The 27,531-nt window shown below is 42.8% G+C and overlaps 1 protein-coding gene across 2 annotated transcripts in view; it reads right to left on the bottom strand.

Moving 5' to 3' along the window:
• Positions 1–27,531, bottom strand: part of rictora (RPTOR independent companion of MTOR, complex 2 a) — a 239,055-nt gene that overhangs the window by 123,401 nt on the left and 88,123 nt on the right. For both annotated transcript variants that reach the window (XM_043703095.2, XM_043703086.2), the window contains exons 4-6: positions 26,044–26,108; positions 23,883–24,014; positions 8,094–8,157 (exon numbers count right to left, since the gene is read on the bottom strand). In XM_043703095.2, the coding sequence (XP_043559030.1) occupies positions 8,094–8,157; positions 23,883–24,014; positions 26,044–26,108 (261 nt within the window). The remainder of the gene's footprint in view (positions 1–8,093; positions 8,158–23,882; positions 24,015–26,043; positions 26,109–27,531) is intronic.

Below are 27,531 nucleotides of genomic sequence, written 5' to 3' on the forward strand. Positions count from 1 at the left end.
GTTCTGTATTCTCTAAAATGCAATATCTCACATTTATCAAAATTCAACTCCATTTGCTGCTCCTCAACCCACTGATGCAATTGATTTGTATCAATCTATTTGTAATCTTAGTCAACCTTCCTCACCGTCCCATTATACCAATTTTAGTGTCAGCTGCAAACTTATTAATCGTGCCTCCTTTACTCTCATCCAAATCATTTATGTAAGCAACAAACTAAAGAGAACCAGTTTTGAAAATGTTAATTTTGCTGCAATGTATATTTTGTACATTGGTGAAGGAAGAATGTCTGCTCAGCTCTGATAGCAAAGATCTTTTCTTAATTCATAGCAAGTGGCTTGCCCAACATTTAATACTCATCCCTAATTGTTCTTGAGCAAGTGGTGGTAAGCTGCCTTCCTGAACCACTGCAGTCCACAATGTTGTCAGGAAGAGGATTCCAGGATAATGACCCAGCCGCACTACAGAAGTTGTGACATATTTCCAAATGAGTTTGAGTGTGACATGGAGGGGATCTTGCTTGTGATATATCTGCTTCCCTTGTCCTTCCAGGAAGTCGAGATCAAGAGTTTTAAACTTGCTAAGGAGACTTGGATGAATTTCTGTAGTGCATCTTGTAGATAGCACACACCACTTGGAGGAGGGACTGAACATTTGAGGGCATGATGCCAAACAAGCAGGCAGCTTTGTCCTAGATGGTGTCAAGCTTTTTGAAAGTTGTTGGAAATACTTCACCCAGACAAAGTGGGGAATATTTCCTCACACTCCTGACTTGTGCCTTGTAGATAGTGGACAGGCTTTTGGGGGTCAGGTGGTTAATTACCTACTGTAGGAATTTTTTTAAAAAATCATTCATTGGTTGAGGTTGTCACTGGCCAGGCCAGCATTTATTGCCCATCCCGAATTCTCAGAGCAGCTAAGAGTTAATCACATGAGTAGGGTCTGGAGTTACTTGTAGGTAGACCAGGTAAGAATAGCAGATTCTCTCTCTTTTCCTGACAATCAACAATGGATTCATGGTCATCATTAGACCTTTAATTCCAGATTTTTATTTTTATCGACCGATTCAAACTCAAGTCCCCAGAACATTACCCAGGTCTCTGGATCAACAGTCCAATGATAACACCACTAGGCAATGGCCCATGCCCACTCCTGATAATACCACCACCTCATTTTATATATGCCTCGTGCTGCTCCTGGCACGCAATCCTGTACTCTCCACTGAACAAAGTTGATTTCCTGGCTTGGTGGTAATGGCAAAGCAAGGATAAAAGCAACACCATGAGGTTGCAGATTGTTTAGGAATACAATTCTGCTGCTACAGATGGACACTACCACCACTTCATGGATACCTAGTTTTGAGTAGCTGAACCCATATTAAGTCTGCCCCTTTTAAAATGATGATAGTGCCACAATGTGAAGGTGAGACTTAGTCTCCACAAGGACTGCATGGTGATTATTCTTACCAATACTGTCACAGACAGATGAATATACAGCAGGCAGACTGGTGATAATGAGGTTAAGTATCCTCTAAGTATAAGTATGTCAGAATGTTGCTTGCTTAGTCTGTGAGACAACTCTCCAATTTTCCTGTCAATCCCATGGACAGTCAACAGGATTGCTGGGTCTACAACTTCTGGTGTCTTGGTCAATGCCAGATGGTCCATCCAGTTCATTTCTTTTTGGAGATTTTTGTTTCAAGCACTTGGTACTGAGTTGCTTGCAAATAGAAGTTAAGAGTCAGCCACACTGCTGTAGGTCTGGAGTAATACATAGACCAGGCCATAGAAGGATGCAGTTTTTCCTTTGCTAAAGGACCTTAGTGAACAAAGTGGGTTTTTATAATAATAAACTGCAGTTTCAATTTCAGCATTAGATTTATAATTTCAGATTTTATTAATTTCAAGTTTCACCAACTGTCATGATGAAACTCAAACCTAAGCTCCCAGAATATTTCCTATAACATGTCTGGATTGCTAGTCCACTGCACCATCTCCTCACCTTCCTGTTTACAGAAAGAAATATTCTTCTGTCTTTTCTGCAAGATAAAGTTCATTATTTTACTAATAGCAAAGCAAATGGTAGAAATCTAAAACAGAAAATTTATGTTGAAAATAAACCGCAGATCTTGTTACATTTGTGGGATGTAAAACAAAGTTTCAGTTTGGTGACCCTGCTCGGAGTATTTTCAGCATTTTCTCTTGAGTTATTTGCATGTTCACTTAAGATAAAATTGTCAAAATGGAGAATAAATACGGGTTTCTGCTTTATGACCCATTACAAAATTGGGGAAGGTGAATTGCGTCCACACATCATTACGCCATCTTCAACATAACTTCAAGTGTATGCAGACGCATAGATTGGCCTCAAAATGTTTTTACATCTGGTAGAGACACTATAAGGAAAGTTGGCAGAAGAAATGGTCGTGTTAGGTTGCTGCTAAACAGGTTCATCATTAGTTTAGAGCTGTCAGTGAGGGGATTTAGAGAAATTGCTTGATACACAGTTGTTGCGGTTGTCCTGCAGTTACAAATATAAGCATGGAAACAGAGACCACTGCTTATTCTAAGAGATAATAAATGTTTCAAACTGATTAGGGCTAGGGAGACACCGCAGGGTACTGGAGTTAATTTTGAAATGCACCAATACAGAGGTCACAAACGAAGTGGATTTTCCAATTCAAAATATTGAATCCATTTACAGTTGAGTTGAAGGAGTTTTAATTTTTGATCATCCTTGTTTGAAGAAAATGTTGGGGAAGTCAGTAAAACATCAACTAAGTTAATAAAAATGCTTTATAGGAACTGAAGGATGTGAAATTTAGTCTAGAAGCTCTCTGGGAAAACTGCCTGGCTTACGCAACAGGCGGGAACCCTAAATTTGTTGAGTCTGCCAAAATGAAAAAATTAACGTGAAGTGCTCTATGGAAAGGTCAATCGGTTGGATGGTGATTTAAGTTTATTATGAATGGACGAATGTGCATTTAAATTAAGTGCTCCAACTCATCAGGCAATGAATTGAACAGGTGACACAATGTCTCTCGCTGGAGTTCTGATTTAAGTGGACGCTAAGTGCGTGAATGTACCATTTGTCAGCAAAACAAAATGTGGCTGATCACAGGGCAGTGCTGTGTAAATGACTGGATGGGACAAAAATGCAAGAAAATAGCTTATTTGAGCAGCATGAGCAGACTGCCCACGTCAAGGTTAATTAAAACCATGAGGAAACGAGCAGATGCTGTAATAGGTCAAAGACCAATTGACTGTGGTAGACATGACACACTTGTAATGTTAGAGACAAAGAAAAACTGGGGATGCTGGAATCCAAGGTAGATAGGCAGGAGGCTGGAAGAACATACCAAGCCAGGCAGCATCAGGAGGTAGAAAAGTTGATATTTTGGGTGTAATCGTTCTTCAGGACTGGGGTGGGTGTAGCAGGAGTTGCAGATAAATGGGGTGGCGGGGCAGAGTGGTGAAGTGGGAATAGGTGAAGACAGGTAGAGGGTACGACCTGGTTGGTCAATGGGAAGAATAAATCCGGTTGAAGGTAGGGGGGGAGTGGAAGGGAAGGGAGTCAGGGGATGGGAAGAGAGGTTATTTGAAATTGGAGAACTCAACGTTGAGTCCTCCGGGTTGTAGGCTGCCCAGGCGGAAGATGAGGTGTTGTTCCTCCAATTTGCAGTTTGGTTTGTTGTGGCAATGGAGGAGGCCAAGGATGGTCATGTCAGGAAGGGGAATTGAAATGGGAGGTGACTGGGTGGTCATCGGGCTGCAATGATCGGTGAACTGTTCCCTAAGTTTGCGAGTTTGCGTTTGGTCTCCCCGATGTAGAGAAGACCACATCGGGAGCACCCGATGCAGTAAACTAGGTTGGAGGAGAGGCAGGTGAACCTCTGTCTCACCTGGAGGATTGTTTGAGGGGGGCAGTGTATTGGCAGGTTTTGCATCTTTTCCGATTGCAGGGCAAAGTACCTGGAGGTTCAGAGGATTGGTGGGGAGACAGTAATATTGGCTGGTGGTCAACTGAAATTGCAGGTACTGGACAAGGATTAGCCATGCAGGCTGCAGAAATGGATAAAAGATTGAGTCTCAGAGCAACAACTAGCTAGTTCATGAATAGGAATCATTTGATCATCAGGTTGGGGGAGGGGTTGGGAAAGAAAGGGAACATTCTATCTTTATTTAACATAGATGATTAGAAAGAGAAGATAAAATTCAAAACACTATTTTGATATGAGCGAAGAGTTGCATGGGCCAACTGCTAACCTCCGATTATAGTGGGGATTGGGAGTGAGATACAGAGTGGTCAGAGCTACCTCTGAAAACACCCCTGTAAAAGAAAACAATCTGAAATCTCTAGGATAGTTGATTGAACTATTGAAGAGATACATGTGAAAAGAACACCAAGCCCTATGGGAGGAATATCATAACTACAACATCTATCTCTGCATTTTAATCACACACTCAACTCTCCATCCAGTCACCAAAAATGGGAAATTCTTTCCTGCTATTATACTTGGCCAAAACAACAGAAAAATTCTACTCTCTTATCTCCTGTATCCAGCAGGTTGGAGACAATGTTAGCTCGTAACTAAAACAGGCATGAGTAAAAACCACTTTGATGATTTCTGTTCTCCTGCTAATGGGGTGCTATCCCTTATTATGACAGGAACTGGATATAATAGTAAGAATGTTACACTTCAGTTATATAGGAGACAGCATTACTCTCAATATTGTGTGCAACTTTGGTCCCCTTATTTCAGGATGTAAATGCATTGGAGGCGGTTCAGAGGAGGATTACCGGTTTGATACCAAGAGTGAGTTAGTTGACTCATGAGGATGGATTGCATAGTCTGGACTCATTTCCATTGTAGTTTAGAAGAGTGAGAAGTGATTTGCCTAAAATATACAAGATCCTGAATGATTTCAGCAAGGAGGACATGCAAACCATGTTAAAAATCACACAACACCAGGTTATAGTCCAACAGGTTTAATTGGAAGCACACTAGCTTTCGGAGCGCTGCTCCTCCATCAGATGGTTGAGGACACAATTGTAAGCCATTGTGTCCTCCACAACCACCTGATGAAGGAGCATCGCTCCGAAAGCTAGTGTGCTTCCAATTAAACCTGTTGGACTATAACCTGGTGTTGTGTGATTTTTAACTTCGTACACCCCAGTCCAACACCGGCATCTCCAAATCATGCAAACGATGGTTCATTTTATGGATTAGTCCAGAACTAGAAGGCACTGTTTAAGTTACAAGTCATGTTTTGGACAGACATGATTTTTTTCTCAGAGGATGGACAGTGAAATTCTCTGCCTAAGATAGTGGCGTAAGCAGGGTCATTAAATATTTTTATAAGGCAAATGTAGATAGATTCTTGTTAGGAGAAAGTGAGGACTGCAGATGCTGGAGATCAGAGCTGAAAATGCTTTGCTGGAAAAGCGCAGCAGGTCAGGCAGTATCCAAGGAGCAGGAGAATCGACGTTTCAGGCATGAGCCTATCTTCAGGAATGAGGAAGGTGTGCCAAGCAGGCTAAGATAAAAGGTAGGGAGGAGGGACTTGGGGGAGGGGTGTTGGAAATGCAATAGGTGGAAGGAGGTTAAGGTGAGGGTGATAGGCCGGAGTGGGGGTGGGGGCGGAGGTGTCAGGAAGATGATGCTGAGTTCAAGGGTTGGGACTGAGACAAGGTGGGGGGAGGGGAAATGAGGAAACTGGAGAAATCTGAGTTCATCCCTTGTGGTTGGAGGGTTCCTAGGTGGAAGATGAGGCGCTCTTCCTCCAGCCGTCGTGTTGCTATGGTCTGGCGATGGAGGAGTCCAAGGACCTGCATGTCCTTGGTGGAGTGGGAGGGGGAGTTGAAGTGTTGAGCCACGAGGTGGTTGGTTGGTCTGGGTGTCCCAGAGGTGTTCTCTGAAACGTTCTGCAAGTAGGCGGCCTGTCTCCCCAATATAGAGGAGGCCACATCGGGTGCAGCGGATGCAGTAAATGATGTGTGTGGAGGTGCAGGTGAATTTGTGGTGGATATGGAAGGATCCCTTGGGGCCTTGGAGAGAAGTAAGGGGGGGGGGGAAGGCATGGGCGCAAGTTTTGCATTTCTTGCGGTTGCAGGGGAAGGTGCCGGGAGTGGAGATTGGGTTGGTGGGGGGTGTGGACCTGACGAGGGAGTCATGGAGAGAGTGGTCTTTTTGGAACGCTGATAGGAGAGGGGAGGGAAATATATCCCTGGTGGTGGGGTCCGTTTGGAGGTGGCAAAAATTACGACAGATGATACGATGTATATGGAGGTTGGTGAGGACCAGTGGGGTTCTGTCCTGGTGGAGCCACCAGGACAGAACCCCACTGGCCCTCACCTACCACCCCACCAACCTCCATATACATCATATCATCCGCCGTCATTTCTGCCACCTCCAAACGGACCCCACCACCAGGGATATATTTCCCTCCCCTCCCCTATCAGTGTTCCGAAAAGATCACTCCCTCCGTGACTCCCTCGTCAGGTCCACACCCCCCACCAACCCAACCTCCACTCCTGGCACCTTCCCCTGCAACCGCAAGAAATGCAAAACTTGCGCCCACATCTCCCCCCCTTACTTCCCTCCAAGTCCCCAAGGGATCATTCCATATCCGCCACAAATTCACCTGCACCTCCACACATATCATTTACTGCATCCGCTGCACCTGATGTGGCCTCCTCTATATTGGGGAGACAGGCCGCCTACTTGCAGAACGTTTCAGAGAACACCTCTGGGACACCCAGACCAACCAACCCAACCACCTCGTGACTCAACACTTCAACTCCCCCTCCCACTCCACCAACGATATGCAGGTCCTTGGACAGTTCCATCGCCAGACCATAGCAACACGACGGCTGGAGGAAGAGCGCCTCATCTTCCACCTAGGAACCCTCCAACCACAAGGGATGAACTCAGATTTCTCCAGTTTCCTCATTTCCCCTCCCCCCACCTTGTCTCAGTCCCAACCCTCAAACTCAGCACCACCTTCCTAACCTGCAATCTACTTCCTGACCTCTCCGCCCCCACCCCGGCCTATCACCCTCACCTTTATCTCCTTCCACCTATTGCATTTCCAACGCCCCTCCTCCCTAACTTTTATCTTAGCCTGCTTGGCACACCTTCCTCATTCCTGAAGAAGGGCTCATGCCCAAAATGTCGATTCTCCTGCTCCTTGGATGCTGCCTGACCTGCTGTGCTTTTCCAGCAACACATTTTCAGCATAGATTCTTGTTAGGCAAAGAAACAGAAGTTATTAGGGACAGATGGGAATGTGGAATTTGAACTATGAACACATCAACCATGATCTTTTTGAATGGTGGAGCAGTTCCAAGGGACCAAATGGTCTACTTCTGTTCCTACTATTTCCTACGTAGTTCTTCTGCTAAAAGGCATTCCAGATCTGACAAATGCTCCCCGGCATCCCAATTTTTCTTTGAGATTTTCAGCAACGAATAACAGGGATTGGCATTTGGAAGCTATTCAAATTAAATTGTTCACTGTTGTGAAGGGCTGAGGCATTAGGATCACAAGTTAAGAATGAGGAAGTAGAGGAATGTTTTTCATCAAAGGCTAATCACGATGTCAATCACAGGATAATAAAACAAACAGCACAGGTAGATACAGACTAAAGCCACATCCTCTACACTGCTCTCATCAAATACTCAGCGGACGTGTACAGCACAGGTTTAGATACAGAATAAAGCTCCCGCCAGACAGTACCTTCCAACAATCTCAGGGCAGGTACTGTACAGGAGGTGTAGCACAGATTAAATGTACACTACAATATCTAGCTTGGTATCTGAACTCAGAGGCTAATAAGTTAACTATGAAAAAAATCCAAAAGGGTGTCTTAGAAGCTAAATCCATTCTCCCTTGCCTATGCAGCTATTTTCCCTTAAGCCAAGATTGACGGAGGAGGAGGAAACATCAGCAGTTAGAAGGGACAGTCACAGATTACACGACTGACATTGTCTGTTATTCATACCACGCCACATCTAGCTTGATGCAAAGAAATATCTCACAGTATAATGCTTGTAAATTCAGTGATGAAGTAGCAACATCAGAGAGTATATTTACCTTTCGAACTAATCGAAGTGCTTGGGTTCGCTCCACTTCGTTACTCTGTTGTATGTCTATACACCTGGAGAAAGAAGATCATAAAGACTGTTCATTCATGTTCCTGCATTGCCTCACTGGGGTGATGACTCACACAGTGAACTATCATTGTATTACTGCATGGAGGTGATGACTCTCACAATAACCTGTCATGTGAACACAGAACATGACAGCGCAGTACAGGCCCTTCGGCCCTTGAAGTTGCACCGACCTGTGAAACCAATTCTAACCTACACTATTCCGTTTTCATCCACATATTTGTCCAAAGACCATTAAAATAGGAGAGTCTACTATTGTTCCAGGTAGGGTAAAGAACCTACCTCCAATATCTGCCCTTTGTCTATCACCCCGCAATTTAAAGCTATGTTCCCTAGTGCTAGCCATCATCATCCTAAGAAAAAGGCTCTCACTGTCCATCCTATCTAATCTTCTGATCATCTTGCATGTCTCTACTAAGTCACCTCTCAGCCTTCTTCTTCTAACAGATACAGCCTCAAGTCCCTCAGCCTTTACTCATAAGACCATCCCTCCATACCAGGCAACATCCTGGTAAATCTCCTCTGCACCCTTTCCAACGTTTCCACATTCTTCCTGTAATGCAGCGACCAGAACTGCACGTGATTCTCCAAGTGTGGCTGCACCAGAGTTTTGTACAACTGCATGACCTCATGGCTCCGAAACACAATCCTTCTATCAATAAAACCTAACACGCCGTATGCCTTCTTAAAAACCCTATCAACCTGAGTGGCAACTTTGAGGGATCTTTGTACATGGACTCTAAGATCTCTCTGCTCATCTACATTAGCAAGAATCTTACCATTAGTGAATCACCTCACATTTTTCCGCATTAAACTCAATTTGCCACCTCAGCCCAGCTCTGCAGCTTGTCTACGTCTCTCTGTAACTTACAACATTCTTCAGCACTATCTGCAGCTCCAGTGACCTCAGTGACATTGCAAATGTATTAATCCATCCTTCTACGCCCTCAACCAGATCATTTATAAAAATGACAAACAGCAGTTGCTCCAAAACAGATCCTTGTGGTACACCACCAGTACACCACTACATCCTTGAACTCAAGGATGAACACTTCCCATCATTTCCCACCCTCTGTCTTCTTACAACTGGCTAATTTCTGATCCAAACCACAAAATCACCCTCAATCCCATGCCTTCATATTTTGTGCAATAGTCTACAGTGGGGAACTTTATCAAACGCTTTACTGATATCCATATACACCACATCAACCTTGTTTGGTCACTTTCTCAAAGAACTCAATAAGGTTTGAGACACACAACTTACCCTTCACAAAACTGTGTTGACTACCCCTAATCAAATTATTCCTTTTGAGATGATTATAAATAGCCTCTGTAAGGCTCACTGGCCATTAATTACCAGGGATTTCTCTACTCTCCTTGAACAAAGGGACAACATTTGCTATTCTCCAGTTTTCTAGCACTATTCCTGTAGACAATGATGACAGAAAGATCAAAGCCAAAGGCTCTTCATCTCCTCCCTGGCTTTCCAGAGAAATCTAGGATAAATCCCATCTGGCATAGGGAACTTATTTATTTTCAAACCTTCCAGAATTGCTAACACTTCATCCTTATGAACCTCATCCAATCTAGTCGAATAGCCTGTATCTCCGTATTCTCCTCAACATTCGTGGGCGGCACGGTGGTTAGCACTGCTGCCTCACAACGGCAGAGACCCGGGTTAAATTCCTACCTCAGGCGACTGACTGTGTGGAGTTTGCACATTCTCCCTGTGTCTGCGTGGGTTTCCTCCGGGTGCTCTGGTTTCCTCCCACAGTCTAAAAATGCACAGGTTAGGTGAATTGGCCGTGCTAAATTGCCCGTAGAGTTAGATGAAGGGGTAAATGTAGGGGAATGGGTCTGGGTGGGTTGCGCTTTGGCGGGTCGGTGTGGACTTGTTGGGCTGAAGGGCCTGTTTCCACACTTAGGTAAGTAATCTAACCTAAAAACATTATCTTTTTCCTGAGAGAATACCAATGAAAAATACTCATTTCGCACCTCTCCTTCGGACTCCATGCACAACTTCCCATTACTGTCCTTAACTGGCCCTAATCTTACTCTAATCATTCTTTTATTCTTAACATACCTATAGAAAACTTTCGGGTTTTCCTTGATCCTACCTGCCAAAGACTTCTCATGTGCCCTCCTGACTCTTCTTTGCTCTCCCCTTAGGTCTTTCCTGAGTAACTTGGAACTCTCAAGCACCCTAACTGAGCCTTCACATCTCATCTTTACATAAGCCTCTTGAAGCTCTTGTCAAGAGGGAGAAACTTCTTTACTAAACCATGGCTCCCTTGCTAAACTACCTCCTCCTTGCATGACAGGTACATACTTACCAAGGACGTGTAGTAGGTGTTCCTTGAACAAGCTCCACATCACAATTGTAATCTTCCCCATCCTAATTATCCTAAATCTTGCCTAATCACATCGTAATTGCCTTTCTCCCAGCTATAACTCTTGCCCTGCAGTTTATACCTATACCTTTCCATCACTAAAGTAAACAACTGAATTGTGGTCACGATCACCAAAGTGCTCATCTACCTCCAAATCTAACACCTGGCCAGGTTCATTACCCAGTATCAAATCCAATGTGACCTCGCTTCTTGTTGGCCTGTGTCAGGAAACCCTCCTGCACACATTGGACAAAAACTGACCCATCTAAAGTACTCGAACTATAGTGTTTCCATTCAATATTTGGAAAGTTAAAGACCCCATATCAAGTACCCTGTCACTCTCATTCCTATCAAGAATTATCTTTGCCATCCTATCCTCTACATCTCTGGAACTATTCAGAGGCCTATAGAAAACTCTCAACAGGGTGACCTCTCCTTCCCTGTTTCTAACCTCAGCCCATACTACCTCAGTAGATGAGTCTTCATCGAACATCTTTACTGCCACCGTAATACTGACAATGCCACACCTCCCCCCTTTTTAACCACCTTCCCTGTTCTTACTGAAACATCTAAACCCTGGAACTTACAACAACCATCCCTGTCCCTACTCTATCCAGGTCTCCGAAATGGGCACAACATCGAAGTCCCAGGTACTAACCCATGCTGTGAGTTCACCCATCTTATTCTGGAAGCAGACACACTTCAAACCATCTTCCTGCCTGCTGGTACATTCTCGCAACCTTGAAACCTTATTTATGATCTCACTACTCCTGGACACTGGATCTAGAATTCAGGTTCCCATCCCCCTGCTGAATTAGTTTAAATCCTCCTGAAGAGCATTATCAATTTTTTCCCCAGGATATTGATACCTCTCTGGTTCAGGTGTAGACCATCCTATTTGTAGAGGTCCCACTTACCCCAGAATGAGCCCCAATCATCCAGGTACCCAGAACCCTCCCTCCTGCACCATTCCTGTAGCCGCGTGTTCAACTCCTCTCTTTCAGTGTTCCTCACCTCGCTAGCATGTGGCACAGGTAACAAACCAGAGACAACAACTTTTTGTTCTGGCTCAAAGCTTCCACTCTAGCTCCCTGAATTTGTACCTTACATCCCCACTGATGCTACCCACCATAAAGATCACAAAAATACGATCAGAGATAACATGGACCCTAGCACCTGGGAGGTAACACACCTGTTTGAGTCCCTCTCATGCCCACAGAACCTATGGAGTCCCCCAATGACTAATGCTCTGCTCTTCTACTCCACTTCCCTTCGGAGTAACAGGGTCAGATTCTGTACCAGAGAACTGCACCCCATAGCTTATCCCTAGTAAGTCGACCCTCCCCCCCAACAGTACCCAAAACGGTATACTGGTTATTGAGGGGAACACCCACAGGGGATTCCTGCACTGTCTGCCAGTTCCTTTTCCGCTCCCTGACTCTAACCCATCTACCCTTTTCCTGTAGCTGAGGTGTAACTACTTCCCTGTAACTCCTCTCAATTACCCCCTCAGCCTCCCAAATGATCAGAAGTGCATCCAGCTCCAGTTCCTTAACGCAATTTCCAAGGAGCTGGAGTTGGGTGGACTTCATACAGAGGAAGTCAATGGGGACACTAGTGGTAACCCTTACCTTCCACATTCGACAGGAGTATTCAAATCCCCTAACATCCATTCCCACTATTCTAAATTCTCAAAGAGACTACTGAAAAATAAACTAGTAACCTAACTAATCTGCAGCACAGAAACTTTTGTTTCTTCAGAGGAGAAAGTAGTGCTTCAGGTAAAGCTACCGCCCAAATATATTGCCTCACTTGCTCAGCCGTCCTGTGTCCTCTCCTGCTCAGCATGGACCATATTACCATACTGGGGTAGTGCCCCTCACAGTAATCTGTCACTATTTTACTACAATGAAAGGATGATTCTTGCAGTGCTCTGTCACTTAATTACTAGGCTGACGTGTGACTCACTCAGTAATATTCACTCTATTACTAGGTTGGTGTAGAACTGGGCTGATCTACTACATGACTAGTGGATAACTGCAAGAATCTGTTTTGGGTCCACTGCTATTCATCATTTTTAAAAATGGCCTGTATGAGGGCGTAGAAAGATGGATTAGTAAATTTGCGGGCGACACTAAAGGTGGTACCGTTGTGGAGAGTGCCGAAGTTGCAAATTACAGAAGGACATAGATAAGCTGGGCTGACAGGTGGCAAATGGAGTTTAATGCAGAAAAGTATGAGATGATTCACGTTAGAAGGAGTAACAGAAATGCAGAGTACTGAGCGAATGGTAAGATTATAGGTAGTGCAGACGAGCAGAGAGATCCAGGTGTCCGTCTACATAGATCCCTCAAAGTTGCCACCCAGGTTGAGAGGGCTGTTAAGAATGTATACGGTGTGTTAGCTTTTATTAGTAGAGCGACTGAGTTTTGGAACCATGAGGTCATACTGCAGCTGTACAAGACTTTGGTGCGGCCGCACTTGTAGTATTGCGTGCAGTTCTGGTCACCACATTATAGGAAGAATGTGGAAGCTTTGGAAAGGGTTGAGGAGATTTACTAGGATGTTGCCTGGTATGGATGGAAAGTCTTACGAGGAAAGGTTGAGGGACTTGAAGCTGTTTTTGTGAGAGAGAAGGTCGAGAGGTGACTTAATTGAGACATATAAAATAATGAGTGGGTTTGATCGGGTGGACAATGAGAGCCATTTTCCTAAGATGGTGACGGCTAGCACACGGGGGCATAGCTTCAAATTGAGGGATGATAGATACAAGACAGATGTCAGAGTTAGGTTCTTTACTGAGTACGAGGAGCATGGAACATACTGCCTACAACAGTTGTAGACTCGCCAACTTTACGGGCATTTAAATGGTCATTGGATAAACATTTGGACGAGAATGGAATAGTGTAGGATAGATGGGCTTTAGATTGGTTTCACAGGGCGGTGCAACATCGAGGGTTGGTGCGCTTGTACTGCGTTGTAATGTTCTATGTGACTCCAGATCAAGTTCGCACCTTGAAATTACCATCCATTTGAGTGTGGTTCCTTAATCTCGGATTTGAAAATATTTCTCACATTATTGGCAATCTGCCCTCATCAATTATTGTACATGGGTTTCTCTTTACCCACCTCAATCTTTTATTCCTACTCTATTTCGATTGTACCAGTCCTATTTAAATATCAATCATTCAGACAGATTTAGGGTGGCACGGTGGCTCAGTGGCTAGCACTGCTGCCTCACAGCACCAGGGATCTGGGTTTGATTCCCGCCTTGGGAGGCTGTCTGTATGGAGTTTGCACATTCACCTAGTGTCTGCGTGGGCTTCTTCGGGATGCTCTGGTTTCCTCCCACATTCTGGAAGATATGTAGGTCAGGTGAGTTGGCCATATAGAGTTGGTGCATTAGAACATAACAGTGCAGTACAGGCCCTTCAGCCCACGATGTTGCGCCACCCTGTCATACTAATCTGAAGCCCATCCCACCTACACTATTCCATATACGTCCATATGCCTGTCCAACGATGACTTAAATGCACTTAAACTTGGCGAATCTACTACCGTTGCAGGCAAAGCATTCCATACCCTTACTACTGTGGGCGGCACGGTGGCACAGTGGTTAGCACTGCTGCCTCACAGCGCCAGAGACCCGGGTTCAATTCCCGACTCAGGCGACTGACTGTGTGGAGTTTGCGCGTTCTCCCCGTGTCTGCGTGGGTTTCCTCCGGGTGCTCCGGTTTCCTCCCACAGTCCAAAGATGTGCAGGGTCAGGTGAATTGGCCACGCTAAATTGCCCATAGTGTTAGGTTAAAGGGGTAAATGTAGGGGTAGGGGTATGGGTGGGTTGCGCTTCGGCGGGTCAGTGTGGACTTGTTGGGCCCAAGGGCCTGTTTCCACACTAAGTAATCTAATCTAAAAAAAGTAATCTAATCTAATCTACTCTCTGAGTAAAGAGGGTTAATGTAGGGAAATGAGTCTCAGTGGGTTACTCTTTGGAGGGTCAGTGTGCACTTGTTGGGCCAAAGGGCCTGTTTCCACACCACAGGGAATCTAATAACACCAGCTAATAATGATTTAGAACTGACTCTTTTTCTTCATGGCATATGAGTATCGCTGGCCAGGCCAGCATTTGTTGCCCATCCTTCATGTCCCAGAGTCGAGTTCAAAGTTAACCACATTGGTGTGGCTCTGTAGTCATGTGTTAGCCAGATCTGCTAAGGATGGCAGATTTCCGACCTAAAGAAAATTAGTGAACAATGTAGGTTCAATCAACATCTGTCATCATTTTGGCTTTCCAATCCAAATTTTTATTAAATTCAAATTTCACCATCATCTATGATAAGATCCAAATCCATGGCTCCAGAGCATTAGCCTGTGGTTCTGAATTACTAACAAAAACAGAAAGTGTAAGAAAAGTTCAACAGGTCTGGCAGCATCTGTGGACAGAAATCAGAGTTAATGTTTCAGGTTCAGTAACCCTTCCTCAGAACCTCAGTTCTGAATTACTAGTCCAGTGACATTGTCATCATACCACAGGTACATGTAAATCAGTCCTAAAATGGCATGACAGGAATGCAGTCTCTGTCCTTCCCCAAATCTGGCCTGGAATTAACAGGGAAGTCTAACAAAAGGCTCAGAAAGCAGTAACAAAAATAAAACAAAATCAAGAAGCAGAGGCTGCGTGTGCATCAATCAAAATGAGGTTATTTTAAGGAACTATTCTGCTACAATTTTTATCCTAATTCTTTCATAGGATAGGGGCATCGTTTGACAGACCAGCATTTGTTGCCAACCCCAAAAGCCTTTAAATTAATTGGCTCTCTAGCTATTTTCAAGGAGAGTTTACAGTCAACAACATTGCCGTAGGTCCGGAGCCATCCAGACCGGGTAAAGATTACAGATTTCATTCCCTAAACTGATAAACCATGATAGTATTGTTGGCAGGAGGAGCGTTTGCTTTTTAATCCTAACTATCCTTGAGAAGCTGGTAACAAGCAACTTCTTGACACATTGTAGACTGCCTGGTTTCAGGACACTCACTGTGCTGTTACAGGAGGGTAGTCCCAAGATTTTGAATCAGTGACAGTGCAGGAATGTTGATGTTGTTCCAAGTCACAATGCTCCGACTTGGAGAACTTGTGAGTGGTGGTATTTGCATATGCCTGCTTCTTTTGTTGCTGAAGATTACAGGTTTGGACAGAGCTTTTGAGGAGCTTGGCAATTTGCAACAGTGCATCTCAGTATACAATCCCACTGTGTACTAGTGAACAGATTGAGTGTTAAAGTGATGGATAGAATGCGATTAAAATGAGCTGCTTGGTATTGACCTTCATGTATTGTTGAAGCTACTCTAATCCAGCCAAGTTGAGAGTTTGCCTGTGATGCTCCTAGTGTCTTGAAAATTTTAAGGAGACAATAGTTTAATTATTCACCACAGAATTCTCAGCCTCTGATCTACTCTTAAAGCCTCAGCATTTCTAAGTTTGGTCCAATTCAATTTCTCTGCAATGATAATCCTCAGAAATGTTGATATTATGGGATTCAGTGATGGATATGCCTTTGAATTTCAAGCAATAATGGTCATATTCCCTCTTATTGAAGATGACCATTGCACAGATATTATGTGCCATTTATCAGTTAAAACCTCATCAGGATCTTGTTGCATGTAAAAATATAGGAAATAGGAGTAGGCCATTCAACCCTTCAAGCCTGCTCCGTCATTCAATATTTATTTCAGTACCCTGCTCCTGCTTTCTCCTCTATATCTTTGATACTTCTTGGGACTAAAACAATGTTTTCAAGAAGGAGTTAGACATTCAATGTTTTGCACTCAACCCTGTGGCAAGAATTCCAAAGCTCATCATTCCCTGGGTGACAATGTTTCTCCTCATCTCATTTATAAATGGCTTACCCTGTATCTTTAAACCATGACCCATGCTTCTAGATTGCCTGGCCACTGACATCTTTTTATGCATTTATCTAGTCTAGTCTATTAGATTTCTATGAAATTGTCCTTCATTCTTCTAATCTGCAGTAAATATAGTCCTAACTGATTTAGGTTCACTTCAGATATCAGTCCTGCCATCCCAGGAATCAGTGTACACTTTCTCCATAGATAGCGAGGACATCTTTCTTCAGATATGAGACCAAACTATGCATGATACTCAAGGCCTTGTATATTTGCAGCAAGACATTCCTGCTCTTCCTGTACACAAATCCTCTTAGCGAGTTTTGAGAAGATTTGTAGCTCAGGTTGAGGTTCTGGATGTTGGTTTGCTTGCTGAGCTGGAAGATTTGTTTTCAGATGTTTCATCACCATACTGGGTAACATCATCAGTGAGCCTCTGAATGAAGCATTGGTGGTATAGTCTGCTTTCTATGTTTGAGTTTCCTTGGGTTTGTGATGTAATTTCCTATTGTGATGTCATTTCCGGTTCTTTTTTCTCAGGGTGATAAATGGGATCCAAGTCAATGTGCTTATTGACAGAGTTCTGTTTGGAATGCCATGCTGCTAGGAATTCTCATGCATATCTCCGTTTAGCTTGTCTTAGGCTGGATGTGCTGTCCCAAAGGGGTGTCCTTCCTCATCCATATGTAAGGATACTAGTGAGAATGGGTCACGTCTTTTTGTGGCTAGTTGATGTTCATGTATCCTGGTGGCTAGTTTTCTGCCTGTAACAAACACTACATTGGACAAACAGGCAGAAGACTAGCCATCAGGATACATGAACATCAACTAACCACAAAACGACATGACCCACTCTCACTGGTATCCTTACATACGGATGAAGGAGGATACCACTTTGACTGGGACAACACATCCACCCTAAGACAAGCTGAACACAGATACGCATGAGAAGTCCTAGAAACATGGCATTCCAACCGGAATTCTACCAACAAATACATTTACTTGGATCCCATTTACCACTGAGAAAAACAGGAAATGACATCACCATAAGAAATACCATCACCACAGGAAATGACATCACCAACCCAAGGAAACCCAAACATATAAATAGAAAAGCGGGCTACATCACCAGTGCTTCATTCGGAAGCTCACTGAAGATGTTACCTAGTATGGTGACGGAATGTCTAAAGGTGAACCTTCTAGCTCAGCGAGCAAACCTACATCCACAAATCCTCTTGCTACCAAGGCCAACATCATATTTGTCGTCTTCAGTGCCTGCTGCACCTAGATGGTTAATTTCAGTAATTGGTGTTTAGACACTCACCTTGTTGAACCTCCCACACTTTCCCAATCTACTGCCAGTCAGATAATAATCTGCCTTACGTTTTTGTGACCAAAGTGGATAGCCTCACAATTTATCATTACAATACATCTACCGTGCATTTGCCCATTCACTCAATTTGTCCCAAAACACAGAAATATCTCTGCCACCTCCTCACAGCTTTCCCATCCATCCAACTTGGTTATGTCTGCAAACATGGAGATACTACATTTAATTCCATCACATAAATCATTAATTGTGAGTTATCGTAAATAGGTAGCATCTAAGCACTGATCCTTGTGGTACCTCACTTGTCGATGTCTGCCGCTCAGAAAAACACCCGTTTATTCCTACTCGGTTTCCTGCCAGCCAGCTATCCAGTTCTCATTCCATTGATTTGAATTTTACATGCTAATTTGTTTATGTGAAACCGTGTTGAACGCCTTCTGAACATTTGGAATGCCTCCCCAGCTCTCCTTGATCAATGCTACTGGTTTCGTCAAAAAAATCCAGTATATTTGTCAAGCACACTTTCCCTTTCATAAAGCCATACTGATCCTGTCAAATCCAGTTATTTGGATAGATATGACAGAATCTAAGAAGTCATGAACTGTATTGATCATCATGCGAGAATCAGCAAACATTTCCCTCTTCCTTTTCTAGTCGGCAAGACATAACTTGTGGGATGTCACATACTTCAGTCCTCAAACCCTAACCATTTACAATCCATATTAATTGCTTGGATACAGGGATAGAAAGTACTATTGCCAAATTTGCAGAAACCACTAAAGCAGGTGGGAAAGTACATTACAATGAAGAAATTAGAGATTTACAAATAGATATGGAGATTAGGTGAATGGGCCAAAATTTAGCAGATTAAGTTTAGTGTGGATAAGTGTGAAGTTATCCATTTTGATCAGAGGGATAGAAAGGCAACTTATTATCAAATGTAGAGAAACTTCAAGAGTCTGCAGAGGGATCTGGGTATTTTAATGCATGAATTGCAAAACACTAGTATGCAGGTACAACAGTTAAAAAAGGATTTAAAATCCAGTTCATGGGATTTTGGCATTTCTTACAAAAGAAACAGGGTCGAAGAGCAGGGATGTGTTGTTGCAACTGTATCAGACATTAGAGCGACTGCACCTGGACTACTGTGTACAGTTTTGGTCCCCTTACTTGAAGGAGGGACGTAGTCATATTGGAGGTAGTTCAGAAAAGATTCACTAGATTGATTCCAGAGATGAGGGGTCTGTCTTATGAACAGAGTTGAGCAGTTTAGACCTGGAGTTTAGAAGAATGGGAAGAGATCTAATTGAGGTAAATAAAATGCTAAAGAGGATTGATCAAACAGAAAGAGAGGATATTTCCTCGTGTGGGGCAATCTCGAACAAGGGTCAGTGTTAGGATAAAGGGTGGGAGATTTAAAAGAGATGAGGAGAAATTACTTCTCTCAAAGGATTGTGAATCAGTGGAATTCCCTAATTCAGACTATGGTAGATGCTGAAGCATCGTCGAAATTTGAGGAAGTATTATTCAGGTTTTTCGTTAAGTAACGGGTTGAAGGGTTACAGAGAAAGGGCAGAAAAGTGGAGTGAAGCCAACATGAGATCAGCTATAAATTGTACTGAATGGTGGGAGCAAGCTTATGGGGCAGAATTGCCCACTCCTGCACCTAATTTTTATATTCTGATCTTATCATGATGTAAAGATAATTGAAGTTGAAACTGATTGGGGCTAGGAACTATCCTGAGAACTCTTCCTGGACTGATGCCCTGGGGGAGAGCTAACTGGTTTCTTGTGCTCTGTATGACTCCAACAGTAGGTGAGCTTTTCCTACAGTAGTGGCAAACTTCAATATGCATCATCAAATGTGGCTCAGTCACAGGGGAGGCAATGGCCTAGTGGTATTATCACTGGATTGTTAATCTAGAGACCCAGGTAATGTTGCAGGGAGCTGGGTTCGAATCCCACCACAGCAGATGGTGGAATTTGAATTCAATAAGTATCTGAAATTAAGGATCTAATGACTACTATAAATCCATTGCCAACTGTCAGAAAAATCCACCTGGTTCACTAACTTCCTTTAGGCAAGGAAGTCTGCCATCCTTACCTAACCTGGCCTACATGTGACTCTAGACCCACAACAAGGTGGTTGACTCTCAACTGCCCTCTGGGCAATTAGGGATGGGCAATAAATGCTGCCTAGCCAGCACGCCCTAATCCTGTTACAGAATAAAGAAAAAAAATTAGGCTAGAGATTCTTAAATGACATAGCAGCTACTGTGCCTGTGGTAGATGGTAAAGAAACCAACCACAGGGGGAAAAAACTACTTGGCCTCATTCTCACCAATCTCCCTGTCGCAAATACATTTATCCATGACAGTATTAGTAGGACTGACCATCTCGAGACAAAGTACCAACTTCACATTGAGGATACCCTCCATTGTGCTGTATAACACTATGGCAGTGCAAACAGATCTCACAACTCAGATTGAGCTTCCTTGGGGTGCTGAGAGCTATCAGCAGAAACGTATTCAGCCACAATTGGTAAGCCTATGGCATGGGATATGTCCACTCTACTGTTACATTCAAACCAGGGGAGTCTTTCAATGAAGAATGCAAGATGGTATGCCAGGAAAGTATCAGGCACAACTAAAAATTAGGCATCAGCCTGAAGCTACAACGCAGGTCTGCTTGCAGCATGCAAGAGTCCAAACTAAGCAATCCCACAAAGAAAAACTATCAGATCTAATCTTCTCAGTCCTGCCATATCCAGTCACAAATGGTGGTTGGCAATTAAATAACAGGAGACTCCCAACTTCAATGATGGGACAGCCCAGTAGGTCAGGTCAAAAGGTAAGGCTGGAGCATTTGCAGCTACAAGTGCCAAGAAGATAATTCATCAATCGCAAATGCCAGTCCACAGTCAATCCTATCCTGTCCACAGATATTAAAAAAACATTTGAAGGCTCTGAATACTGCAAAAGCTTTGGGCTCTGAAACACACTGGCAGTAGCACTGAAAACACAGGCTGCAGGACTAGCCAAGTTGTTCTTGTAAAGCTACAACAGTGCCATCTCCATAGCAATATAGAAAATTACACAGGTATATCCTGTGCACCAACAATGGATAAATCCAACTGCCCCATGACTTGACTCTCAACCATAAGCCAGGTGATGGATGGTGTTGTCAGCACTGGTATCAAGTAGCACTTATTCAGCAACAAATTACTCACTGATGCTCATTCTGCATTTTACTAGGACATCACAGCTTATGAACCTAATATAATCATCTTCTAAACATTGATGAAAGAGTTGAACTCCAGAGGGGAGTTAAGTATGATTGTCCTTGACATCAAGGTCACATTTGGTTAGATAGTAACATTAAAAAGTCCTAAACAAACTGGAGTCAGTGGGAATCAGGGCGAAACTTCTCTGCTATTTAGAGTCCCATATCTAATAAATAAAATGGTTGTGATTGCAGGAGTTCAGTTATTTCAGTACCAAGACACCTCTAAAAATACTTCCCCTGAGGAACTCCTGCAATCAACCTGTTCAGGAATGTTATGACACACCTCTGGAGCAGGTGGGACTTGAAACTTAGCCTCCTGGCTGAGAGCTACAGACTTTACCACTGTGCCAAAAGACCCCGCATGTTCCTTAGGGAACTATCCCATGCCCAATGATCTTCAGGTGCTTCCTCAAAGACCTTCACTCCATCACAAATCAATGATGTTCAATGATAATTGCACAACATTCAGCACCATTTGCAATTCTGGGCACTGAAGTAGTGTATGTTCAAATGAAACAAGACTTGGATAATATTCAGACTTGGGCTAATAAGTGGCAAATAATACACAGGCCACAGAAATGTCAGGCAATGATCATCCTCATCTTGGTATTCAATAGTATCACCATTGCTAAATTCCACACTATCAAAGTCTGGCTACAAGAACCAATCAGAAAGAGGAATTTAGCAGCAAGTAATTTACTTCCTGACCCCCACAAAGTCAATCCATAATCCACGAGGTGCAAGTGGTATCAAGACAAAAGATGATGGAATAATGGTTTGGGTGGTGCAGCTGCAACAATACTCGAAGTTCAATACCATCCAAGACAAAGCAGTCCGCTGGATGGCAGCCCGTCCATTACCTCTAATATTCAAAGCTGTCCACCACTGATTCACAGTGGCAGCAATGTGCACTAGCTAGAAGAGAATCTGCAATAAGTCACCAAAGTTGCTTTGATACCACATTCCAAACCCGCAACCTCTACCAGCTGGAAAGACAGGGGCAGATGATGCATAGAACCATCAACATCTGCAAATTTCAGAGTCACAAAGTTTTTACAGTCTGGAAAGAGACTGTTTGACTCATTGCATCTGCACCGGTCATCTAGCACTATCTATTTTAATCATTTTATTCAGAACTTGGGTCCGGTCTTATATGCTTTGGCATTTCAATTGCTCATCTAAATACAGTACTACTTAAATGTCTTGAGGTTCACACCTTTTCTACTGTTCTTGACAGTGAATCCCAGATACCCCATCACCTACTGGGTGAAACTTTATTTCCCCCCTTCAAATCCCTTCTAAAGCTCCTGCTTCTTACCATAAACCTTTCACTCCAATCCTGCTTTGAAACTGGATGCAAGTTTACTCGCTGAGCTGGAAAGTTTGTTTTCAGATGTTTCGTCACCATACTAAATAATATCGTCAGTGAGCCTCCGGTGAAGCACTGGTGGTATGGCCCGCTTTTTCTTTGTGTTTAGGTTTTCAGCAAATGACATCACCAACCCAAGGAAACCTATACACAAAGAAAAAGCGGGCCATACCACCAATGCTTCACCAGAGGCTCACTGACTATGTTACCTAGTATGGTGACAAAACATCTGAAAACAAACCTTCTAGCTCAGCGAGCAGACTTGCATCCAAAACCTGAAACTATATAACCATTTTTTCAACGTCATGGGAGTCAAACTCCTAGAATCTCTTCCTCAATGTCGTAAGGGCAATTTGGGAGGGTAATAAATGCTGACCTTTTCAGCAAAATCCACATCCTTTGAAAGAAACATTTTAATGGCCGAGGAGCATGCTGCAGTACCAGAAGCAACTTGTGCAAGTTTCCATAATGTTATCACTGTTGGTTGTACTGTTGGTATCTGGGGATTTGATATTGCCTGGTGCTACACAAATGAATTTCCCCTAAATAATATATATAGCAAACTTTGTTTTAACCAGTATCTTATGACCGGCACTTTCAAACTGGCAAAAATTATATACTTCAAATACTGGACATTTATTATCGCAATCTTGCGGTGTCTGAGTAGTCAATTGAGGACGTGAGTGAGAAGGCTCTCTGCTAAGTTTTATTTAGGTTGCATTATTACTTAAGTGACTTCTGCTGTAAATAAAGTCTAACAGTGATGTGTACATCCGTTGCATTACACTTCTATCACTTAGTGTATGTTTTTACATTGACCTCTTGATCAGTTAGAATATTTGCTCAACCAGCACATGCCTGGTCCCATAGGTGCCGGTTAATAAAACATTTGCTATACAATAATACAAATTAAACATATGGAGGGAAAGTCCCGCCATGTTATTGTAAACACTAGCCAAGCAGGCTCTTTGAAGAATTGCTTACCATTCTGGCCAAGTGTGATAGAGGTTGGAAGATCAATAAACAGTAAAATTAAGTTCCTCATGTTTATAAACAATTTTGTAAGATTGCAGGGTATTGGCAGTCCATTATCGTATCAAATGCTCTGTCTTTCTCCAGCTGGTTTCATTTTGCCTTCAATGCCCCAGTGGTGCCATCAGCTCCCAGTGGGGAGGCTGGTTAGACCAAGTTGTGGTCAGATTGCTTAATAATTTAGTCTTTGGAGCTATTACCAATTATCTGAGTAAACATGTTTGACAGTGCATTTGATCAATAGAAAAACAGCTTTCAACCTTTAGTTTGAAAGCTTCCCTGCTATAGCCAGGGTGCAGCAAGTGAAGAGAGACTGACGCAGTTTCGAACCAACCAGTGCATTTAGCAATTGGACAATCTGTTACATATTTTCAAAGAGGAATCAAACGACACATACTAACCTAGCTATTAAGTAATCCACACGCAGTCTCAACACCTTCTGAAGAATACTGGAGTCTCGGATGAGATAGCGAAGGGCACGGAGACCAGCTGCACGCACCTCTTTAGCTTCATTTAACAATGCTAATCGCAAACTGTGTAAGAGGACAGTATATTTAAAAAAGAAAGAAAGAATAAACAGTACCTCCAAAACATCTAAAAGCACTTCATGGGCAGTTAATTACTTTGAATGTAATCACTGTTATTTTGAAGGCAAACGGAGCCATGAATTAATGTACAGCAATAAGAAAATCCAGTTTCTGATCCTGCCGCAGCACTGAAACAGGTGTTCCCATGTGACAGTGAAAACTATAACCTAGCTTTCCTCATCCTTCAAGACCTGCCTGCAGTCTTTGGTATAGTTGGCCACATCATCCTCTCTTCCACTGCTGTCTAGCAGTGAGGCTGTAGAAGCGTAGTGCTCAAATTTCTGCTGTTGATAAATTATAATTGCTCATATCCACCATTTTAACACTGTCCAACTTCATTCCTTTCTTAGTTTGTCTGTCGCTAAAATTCTAATTTAGGTCTTTGCAATATTTAGGCTCAACTGTTCCACAACATGCATTGATCTAATCTCCAACATTCTATCCTCCACAAACACAAATTCCTTACTTACATCAAATCTGTTCACACATCAGCCCTGTTTGCTGAGCTACATTAATTCCTAGCAAAGCAATGTATTGACTTTCAAGTTCTCATCCATGTTTTCAAATTCCTCAATGATCTCTTAGCTTTTCGATGTTTCCACTAATCTAATTCTGGCCTCTTGGATATCTTCAATTTTAACAGTTTCAACATTGTTGGCCTCGTAATCAGATGCTTTCACCCTAAACTTGAATTCCCTCCCTAATTCTTCTGAGAAGCCACCTCTCTTTATGCCTTTCAGACCTTCTTCAAAGTTTCGTCACTTTGATCAACCTTTTGGTTATTTGTCCTAATGTTACCTGTACCTTTGTAATTTTGCCTTATTGCACCCTTGTGAACCATCTCAGCATACAGCCATAGAGATGTAAAGCATGGAATCAGACCTTTTGATCTAACTTGTCCACACTGACCAAATACCCTAAATTGATCTAGTCCCATTTGCCAGCATTAGGTCCATATTTATTAAACCCTTCTTATTCACATACCCATCCAGATACTTCTTAAATGTTATAATTGTATCCACCTCACTTCCTTTGGCAGTTTATTCCATACACTCACCACCCTCAGTTGCCCCTCAGGTCACTCTTAAGCCTTTACCCTCTCACCTTAAACTTATACCCTCTAGTTCAGGACTCCCCTATGCTGGGAAAAGGACTTGGCTATTCACCCTATCCATACCCCTCATGATTTTATAATTCTTTCTAATGTCACCCCTCCCTCACTCTAGGGGAAAAAAGCCCTAGCCTATTCCGCCTCTCCCTATAGCTTAAACCCTCCAACCCTCCCAGCAACATCCACTTAAATCTTTTCTGAACCCTTTCAGGTTTCTCATTTTTCCTATAGTAGGAAAACCAGGCTTGAACACTGTATTCTTAAAGTGGGCTAACCAATGTCCTGTACAACTGTGACATGACGTCAGAACTCCTGTACTTAATGCACTGACTTCTGAACATATCAAACATCTTCTTCATCACCCTGTCTACCTACAACTTTACTTTCATGGAACAATGCATCTAAAACCATAGGTGTCTCTGTTCAGCAACATTCCCAGGGCCCTACCATTACCTGTATAAGTTCTTTCCTGATTTGCCTTCACAAAACACACACTTCACATTTACCGAAAATGTTCTGTAGAAATACAAGTAATTGTTGATAATGTTTTGGCCATATTGACTGAGAAATAAATATTGCCTACAATACCAATATCCTATGCATTCTTGAAAAAAATAGGTCTCAGTTCAACATCTTATGCAAATGACAACACCTCAATCAATGAGCACACAAAATTAGATTATGTTTTATAAATAAAACCTGGAGGTGGGCTTAAATGCAGTGATTACCAGTGGGTACAGTTCAGAAGACAAACATTCTCAAAGTTGAATGATCCACATTCCTCCAGAGGAAACTTTGAATCTGGACAATGCCAACAAACTCACCACACAAAAATAGGAAATACTAGATCTTTACTGAACTTACCATATTATAATTTCTTCATAAGTAAATCCTAGTTTCTCTTCACAGTGGCCAACATTACAAAGTAACTGTGGAGGAAGAGAGATAGACCATATCAAACAACTTTGAACAAACTATCTAAACAATGTAACTAACGTTGTGTCTGTTGCCTGATACAGATGAATGTTGCAACATAGCATAATGAGACAAATTTACACTGTGACTTCCCACACAATGAGCTCCCGATTTCAATCATGCCACACTGGGTGATTGCCAAGTGAAGACCAATGCACTACGTGGAGAGAAAATAAAAGCAGAACAGTCTTACAGAATATTACAAGTTTCACTTGATTGAATCATATACATCTGAGCAGCAGAGACCAGAATGAACAGCCCTCCCCAAGCTATGTGGATGACACCTTTGTCATCTTGAAACAGAACAAATTAGAGGAAACCTACAATATCATCAACATCCTCCAAAGAGGAAGAGAACTACAACAGACTCCCCTTCCTAGATGTATCAGTGAAACATACAGTTAATGGAGAACTGCAGACTAGCGTCTACAGGAAAGCAACACACAGTCCAGATACTCAACTACAGGAGCAATCATGCCAACACCCACAAACAGAGCTGCATCAGGACATTATTTAAGTGAGCCATAACACATTGCAGCACCCATGAACTACAAGCAGAAGAAAAATACCTATACAGCGTATTCAAGAATGGGTACCCGATAAATACAGTCCGCTGATTCTTAAACAACAAACCCAAACAAGATGACAACACATCCAGAGACTCTAGCCACATTACCATACAAAGACATCTGACTACCTGACTACTTCGACCTCTTGGCATCAGGGTAGCCCACAAACCTACCAACATACTGAAACAGCTACTGATGAACCTAAAAAAGGACCCTGTACCAACAACCAGCAAAACAAATGTAATTTACAAAATGCCCTGCAAGGACTGCAACAAGCACTCCATCGGACAGACAGGTAGAAAACTAACCAAGACACACAAGCACCAACCAGCCACCAAAAAACATGACCAGCTATCACTAGCATCCTTACATGCAGACCAAGAAGAACACCATTTCGATTGGGACAACTCATCCATCCTAGGACAGGATAAACAGAGACACACATGGGAATTCCAAGAGGCCTGGCATTCAAACCAGAACTCCATCAAAAAGCACATTGATTTGAACCCCATTTACCAACCTCTGAGAAAAAGAACCAGAAGCGATATCACCCACCTTAACAGACCAAGACACACAGATAGAAAGTGGGACAGAACACCAGCACTTCACTGCAGGCTCTCTGGTGATGTTACCCAGCATGGTGATGAAACGTCTACAGACAAACCTACCAGCTAACCGAACAAACCTACAACCCAAATCATATAAGTTTACACCAACAATTCCCTAACTTGTTTCTGTTATAGCTGTTGAGTCCAGCTGATGTCACTGATAACAAATCAGATGCCAGAATGAAACCTGACTTGATCAA

This window comes from Chiloscyllium plagiosum, unplaced genomic scaffold, assembly GCF_037043375.1.
Source record: "Chiloscyllium plagiosum isolate Xiang-an unplaced genomic scaffold, Cpla_swu_hap1 HiC_scaffold_2, whole genome shotgun sequence".
NCBI classification, from domain to species: domain Eukaryota; kingdom Metazoa; phylum Chordata; class Chondrichthyes; order Orectolobiformes; family Hemiscylliidae; genus Chiloscyllium; species Chiloscyllium plagiosum.